Source organism: Mandrillus leucophaeus, unplaced genomic scaffold (genome assembly GCF_000951045.1).
Source record: "Mandrillus leucophaeus isolate KB7577 unplaced genomic scaffold, Mleu.le_1.0 Scaffold160, whole genome shotgun sequence".
Taxonomy (NCBI): domain Eukaryota; kingdom Metazoa; phylum Chordata; class Mammalia; order Primates; family Cercopithecidae; genus Mandrillus; species Mandrillus leucophaeus.
Genome location: NW_012101588.1, coordinates 2,675,653 through 2,683,296, shown reverse-complemented (window position 1 = coordinate 2,683,296; position 7,644 = coordinate 2,675,653). Strand labels below are relative to the sequence as shown.

Genomic DNA, 7,644 nt, shown 5'->3' with positions numbered 1-7,644 from the left:
CCACTGCACTCCAGCCTGGGCAACAGAGCGAGACTCCGTCTCCAAAAAAAAAAAAAAAAAAAAAAGGTGAATGCATTTTGATGGCTGGAAAAGAGGACACTCTTCTTTTTTTTCTTCTCCCCCTCCCTACCTTTTTCTAATGTAGTACTTTGAGTTGCTGTTTTAATAAAAGGACATTCTTTCTCTGGGACAGGATAGACAGAGATCAGTGATGACCATAAGGCAAAAAGATCGAAAACAAATGCGTAAAAAGAGTCACAAAACCTAAGTTCTAGTCTTTGTTCTGTCATTCACTATCCATGTGATTTGTTTTTAATTTACATATAATATGTAACTTTTTTTGGCCTACAGTTCTATGTTTTTAGCACATGTAACCACCACTATAATTAGGATGCAGCAGTTGCATCCTGAAGCTGCCCTTTTGTAGTCAAACACCTCCTCACCCCGGACCTTGGCAATCACTGCTCCATTCTTCGTCTTATAGTTTTACCTTTTCCTGATATGCTTAGTCTCTCTGAGTCTTTTTCTCCATGAATAAAATTATATACACACACATGCACACACACACATATACGTCATCTTCATTACATTAAAATATTAAGTTATTTATGATGATTGTCTGCTGTGGCTAAAAAACCTGGTCTATGACAAGCATCCCATTCCTTCCACAGTTTATATTTAGAAAAGGCTTTCTCAGAGTTTGTCCAGTTTTTGCAATTCCGCATCTTGAACTTTCAGTCTTCTCCAGAAGGGTGGCTCCAGCTCAGATTTCTGCAGGTTACCCCGATACACCGGTAGCTTTGTTCACTCCTACAAAACTAGGAGCTGCAAAATATTCCTTTACCCCTCCTGGTGGCTGTCCTTTCTCAGTTAGTTAACCACACTGCCATAGTCTAAGCAGCCTAATTATCCTTTCAGCAGTCTTTGCTACAGGGCTTCCAAAATTGTTCTAGCTCTTTGCTATTTATGAGCATAGTTTGTCACTGAATGTCTAAAGGTAATACTGATGCCACTGTCAAATCAACATGTCAGCTGTCGTAGAGACAAGCTTCACTTCCACCTAGATAGAAGATCTAATATTAAAAAGCTCACTCCCTTGGCTCATAGGGTTGCTAACACTAGTTAATCACAAGAATGCTGTATATAACATTATATGGATTTTAATAAGTACATCTGCAAAATCACTCATAATTCTTTTGTAGTACAATGGATGAGGTATAACTATAATTGTTTGAATAACTGGGTCCAAAAAGTGGTGATTAGTTAATTGATGTCTTCCTAAGACAAGGCCTCCAGTGGTATGCAACAAGTAACTTAATTTAGTCCTATCTGATTTACACATTTTAATTAAGGAATGGCTAAAGATATATAAATATGATTATCAAATGTATAAATGTCATAGTAGGGATAGCCAAAAAAAAATTATGTTAGAATCATACTTCAAAAATACTTCAAACATACTCCATTTGCAAAACGAAAATAAATAAAAACAAAAAACAAAAATAAAAAATACTTCAATAAAAATCAATAAAATGGAACAACATAGACTAATAAGTTGAAATGTGATATGAAGAAAAAGAAATTCACTACACAAACATAGAATGAGAGAGACCTAGTTTCACAGCAGGCTACATAGTAAGATCTTGGTCTGTTAGCAATTTTAAATTCAATATATGCCATCAATGTGGCACAGCTTACTTTAAAAAAAAAGTTCCCACTATGACATTACTCTTTTCAGACTCACTAATGAATTCCATGTTACTAATTGCAATGGTTAATTCTCAACCTCATTTCAGCTTGTAGCAGCATTTAACAGAAGTATTCATCAATCCTTTTGTTACTACTTTTCTTTTCCTCGCTTGACACTCTCCTGGTTCTCCTCCTACCTCACCAGCTGCTCTTTCCTGCCTCCTTTAAGACTGATGACTTCCAAATGTACATCTCCAGCCCAGACTTTTCCAATGAAATCCAAACTCTCATATGCATCCCCCTTGTCACCACAGAAACCCCTACCTCCACCTCCCTACCCAAATCTGCTTTTTCTGTAGTCTTCCCCATCTCAGTAAACAGCAACTTCATCCTTCCAACTGCTCAGACCAAAACCTTTGAGTTACTCTTGATCCCTCTCTCTTTTGTCATACCCTAGATCCATTCCATCAGTAAATCCTGCTGACTCTGCCTATACAGTATATCAGAACCTACCCTCTTCTCATCACTTTACTCCTCCATTACCTCCCCTTGGGACTGCTGCCGTAGTCTCCTAAATGGTCTCCTTACTTCTAACTCTGAAACCCCATACCCACACTCTATTCTCAATACTGCAGCCAGAGAGATCTTTTTAAAACATGCAATCATCCAGCGTTCATTCTAAGACTATTTACTGAGAACCATCTATGTGTAAGACACTGTTATAGGTGCTGAGAACACATTTGAGAACAGAAGAGATAAAAATCACTGCCCTCATGAAGCTTTTGTATCCTGGAAGGGAACAGATAATAAACTATAAATAAATAAATAAATAAGTAAATTATATGGTAGATCCATAGTGCTATGGGTAAAAAAGAGAGCAGGGTAAAGGGAAGTAGTACCAAGAAGAAAGGGATGTGTTGCAGGTTCAGGGAGACAAGTCTAGGCTTCACTGGCAATGTAACTTCTGAGCAAAGACAAAGGAGGTGAGGGCTTAGCCATGCAGGTATCTGGAGAAACAGCACTCCAGGCAGAAAGATGTTCCCATTAAATCTCTCAGGAAATATTTGTGGTTTCTTAGACCTTTAACTGAGCACATGATGGGCTGAAAGATGCAAGATTTTAAACTTGTTTTTAATCTAAATATTACTTGTATTTTAATTTGTAAGTACTTTCTTAATAAGCCACAAGTGCTTTTTTAGAAATGATAATTTAAGTGAAGTATTAGAAACTATTCATGCAAGGAAGTTTTCGTTCTTTTTCTAAAATTTAATTATGAGTTTTGTCTTTCATTTAGTTGAGTTTCTTTCATGGCCCATAAAAAGCAGTCCAAAAGGCCTGCATTTTTTTTATAAGCACATATGACATATCTAATATTTAGGGGAAAAAAACACAAAAAAACAGCAAGTGCACCAAACCTGGGAATCAACTGGATTTAGCTTGCTAAGAATATATAACTTTTCAAATACAAATAGCAACTGATTTTTCAGATTAAGCCAGTTATAAAACTAGTAATAAGCAAAGTCATCAGATTTACTAACACAATAAATTTAGTACAAAATTATGGATTTTTAAAAGCTTGTTAGTTTCCACCTAATTGGATGAGACTAGCACAATGTTTGTTTTTACCTTCCGGTGGCCTGTTGGATGTTGCCACAACGACGACCCCGTTTTTGAACAGATTTTCAAAAAGCTGTTTCAGAATCATGGCATCAGCAATGTCAGTGACCTATTGACAACAACATATTTGTTTTATTTTAATTTCACTTCTGCTCTAACAAATTTGCTAATGGATCATCTTTTTTTTAAGATGGAAGTAAATTCCAAGAGAAAAATTCTAATTATCATCATGAAGAAAAGAGTAGATAATTAAAATCATGAAACACTGTATAGCAGCCTTTTAAACTTGACTCTTCTTTTTTGCAAGCCTATCATTTCTACACAAATTACCAAATGGTTCTATGATAACTTCTTTTATAGAACTACAGGTGGAAAGCATAGATAATTGTCCTAAACATTTAGGAAGTCTAATTAATTAGAACTAACATGACCAACACCCTCCTCCACTTTCCACCCGTTTCCCAACCCCCCCCAAAAAAGAGAGATGAAAAAAATAATAATAATAAAATACACAGGCTGTTTGAGATTTCTAATACCTTTCTGGCAAAGGTCCCTGGAAAGGTGACTTTAAATGGTCATGGGACTTTAGAAATAAGGACAAGTAGCCAGTGAGACATAATCAGCTGCTGTTGAAAATAGAATGATATGACATAGATACTATTGTGCAATTGTTGCACAAAACAATTCAACAGATGGCCCATCACAAAAATAAGCAATTTCATTGTTCTTTTTAAGTGCCTTCTATTACTGTCCATGAATAATCAAAAGGCACTGCAGTCACTTCCAGCACAGCCAGCCTCTGCTAACCTTCACAAACACAAATATTCCTTCTACCAAAAAAAAAACACAAAAAACAAAACCACCTTTCAAGAATGGCTAATATAGTCCCTTAAAAAAATAACTTGTGACAATACTAGAAATGCATAATACAGATAAAACTATTCCATCCAAGTGAGGTTACAGAGAAATATAATTATTGGTCTTTTCTAAAATTGTTTTTTAAATTCACAATTATGAAGTAAGCTTAATGATATAACTTTTTCTAAAGGCTTTTAAAATTCACAAAGAAAGACAACAATTAAGGAGAGAAAGAAGTTGACTCCAAAAATAAATTTGTAACGAAGATTGACATCAATCATTGTAAGTACATAATAACATGGGCTTTAGATACTCCCAGTGTAAAAATGTCTTCATCTTTCTTTGATAGCACATTTCGAATAATCTCAGTACAACTTGCTTTACATATATCCACAAGATATAGTACATTGTTATTTTTAAACCCCATTAGAGGACATAAAAATTGGTGAATTCTTTCAATTAAATCAAAATCCTAAAAGTTACAAACTGAATGGTTATCATGCAATTAACAATAACCTGGGTTGCACAAGTCTAAATCACTTTTCTTTTTACAGCTAATATCTTACTCAAAGTTTTAATTATTTCTTTCCCACCTGAAAACAAAACCATGAAATAAGGACGTATTTTTTTATTTTTTATTTTTTATTTATTTATTTTTGCTGTCTCAAGTTATAACTAAAAAACTGCTAAAGATTCCTTACATTAAAAAGACTTCGGGAACTTCAAAATGGTGATTAAATGAAAAGGAAAGTGGTGCTGATATTATTTAATTTAGAGTTTAGGATCACTGTCAAATTTGGCTTCCGCAAAAACACTGACAGAGAAAGTCCTTTTCAAATGCTTGAACACCAGTGGCATTTCTGATGAGAGGACAGAACGAGCTTGCACATTTTAATAGTAACTGCACTTTTAAATTACATTGCCAATACACTGACTTTTTAAAAGAACAATATCAATGAAAGGTTGCCCGATTTTAGAGAATAAAAATGGTCATTTGACTATATCATTAATGTCTTTGAAAAAAATGTAAAATAGCTTTTGTGCCCTAAGGTTTAGAAAACTGAAAGAACATTTAGCTTATGACACAATGCAAAGGTTTAAACTGAAAGTTGAAGAAAGCCAACAGTAAAGGCTTGTGGTTGAGTTATAATTTGCTGTTTTTATATTTCAGAACGTTTTTGCCCTATCAGAGCAAATTAGCTTGGAGAAGCTATGACTAATTAATAAAGCAGGAGTCACTTGGTGTAGCTGGGTGCCAGTGTATACTCTTTTGATCTTGTCCCCGCACTTGTTCAGCCTTGCCGGGGAACAGTAATTTTACAGTATAAGTGAACAGAAGACAATTGGCCACACATTCTTGGAGAGCTGGCTTTTTCAGTACCCAGCATTTCATTACCACCACGAACAAAAGAGAAGGCTACAGATTACCAATAAGGGTAGTCTGCTAATACAGAGAGTGGAGACATTTCATTAGCATTAAAGAGAAAAGATTTTTTTATAACCTAGAGTTGCTTTCCATTATGACTCACTTAAGTAAAAAAGGAAAAAAAAAAAAAATCTAATGGTGAATTTACATGTGTGAGTGCTTGAGTCTCAGTCATCCACTGATTGGTACGGTGCCATATAATGAGCGACAAACATAAGCATGCATTATCAGTAATTAGGATTAGCACAAAAATAAGCACCTAGTTTTTATTAGCAGTTTTTAATAGCTTTCTTCCTGCTTCATAAAAATAGTTAAAACTATTTTTTAAATGATATTGATAGCTTATAGAGGAGAATTTTGCATGATCTTCTGCTCATCAGAATTCTTTTTTTTTTTTTTTCTGGACCGGTATTAGTAAAACATCTATTTAGTGTCCCTCTCAGAAGAGATATGAAGAAATAACATTTTTAAAAATCAGTTTTCCTCACTAATCTGATGTCTTCAGAACATAAACAGTTTAATATGTAACATAAATATTCCAAGAGGACATAATGAAGATCCTAAGGAAAACTCTGAAGATAAGCTATTATTTATTTCACCAACCAAAACACATTAAAAAAAAACAACCTATCCAAACACATTTCTCAACCAAGGTAAGAATCGAGTATCTAACACCTCAGGCAAAACTGAAATGCACCTACTTGAGCGTAGAGGGTAGGAGGAGGGGGAAGAGCAGAAAAAAGAACTATTGGCTACTAGGTTTAATACCTGGGTGATGAAATAATCAGTACAGCAAACTCTTGTGACACATGTTTACCTCTATAACAAACCTGCACACATACCCCTGAACCTAAAATAAAAGTTTAAAAAAGCTGAAATGCTACACTTAGTAAGGAAGACCAAGCTAATGAAGAACATTCTGCAAGTGTAATCTGAATGCTTACCAAAACAAAATCTTTAAAATTCCTTAAATTCAAGAACACAAAAAAGGAGTATATCCATGTTTTTAAGCAGCAATAATTACCATTCATCTCCCTAGTAAAATAAATATTATATTAATTAACACCACCTAAAGGCCAATAATAACTAGCTAAAAATCAAGGCTACTAATACGATTCCATTTTAAAAGTGAAGTGGTGATTGTAGATAGATATACTGTCGCTAAGAATAAAGTGCCTCAAAAATTCTTTCCTAATAAATCAGCAAGTATTGTACTAGGCTTAATAGGCCTAAGGATAATTTTTAGGTTCCACCACTAAAACATCTACCAAAACCCCACCCAGCTCTAGAACTGTATATTTAAACACATAATACAAGACTCTTCATATACCAAGGAAAATGTATAGCATAGCTGTTACTGGTAAACAAGAGCATTAGTGCTGGACTTAAACTGCTAGTTACCAGCTGTGTGACCTTGGTCAAGTTACTGAACCTCTCTGACCCTCAATTTCCTCATCAATGCAACAAAAGCAGTAATAATACCTACCTTGCAATATTGTTATGAGACATAAAGTAACTCTCAAGAAATGAGAGACTATTAACTTTGACTATTACCTATGTATGATATATATTCTAGTATTAATATAATTCTGTATTATTAATGTATAGCTACATAGAATTTTAGCTGTAGCTAGAATTATATTTAGCATTATACAGTTATTAAGAACACAGGCACATAGAAAAACACTCAATAAACAGTAACTAATATTATAGAGCATATATAATAGATGGAACATAAGCATTCTAGTAAATACATGGGCAATACCTCAAATAGTTCATAAAAGATGGATTTAACTAGTATGTAAACAAACATGAAAAAAATCAGCCATATTATTCTGTAAATGCTGATTTTGGGTTCTGTTAATGCTGATTTTGCTTGAGAAATGCTATTATATGGAAGGGGAGTGGGACTTAATATGAACTCATTCTTTCTTTTTTTTTTTTTTTAATTTATTATTATTATACTTTAAGTTGTAGGGTACATGTGCATAACGTGCAGGTTTGTTACATATGTATACTTGTGCCATGTTGGTGTGCTGCACCCATCAACTCGT

The 7,644-nt window shown here is 34.1% G+C and overlaps 1 protein-coding gene across 1 annotated transcript in view; it reads right to left on the bottom strand.

Moving 5' to 3' along the window:
• The window catches only part of LACE1 (lactation elevated 1), a 236,386-nt gene that overhangs the window by 152,226 nt on the left and 76,516 nt on the right, over positions 1–7,644 (bottom strand). Inside the window, exon 6 of the mRNA XM_011975943.1 lies at positions 3,316–3,415. Coding sequence (XP_011831333.1) covers positions 3,316–3,415 — 100 coding nt within the window. The remainder of the gene's footprint in view (positions 1–3,315; positions 3,416–7,644) is intronic.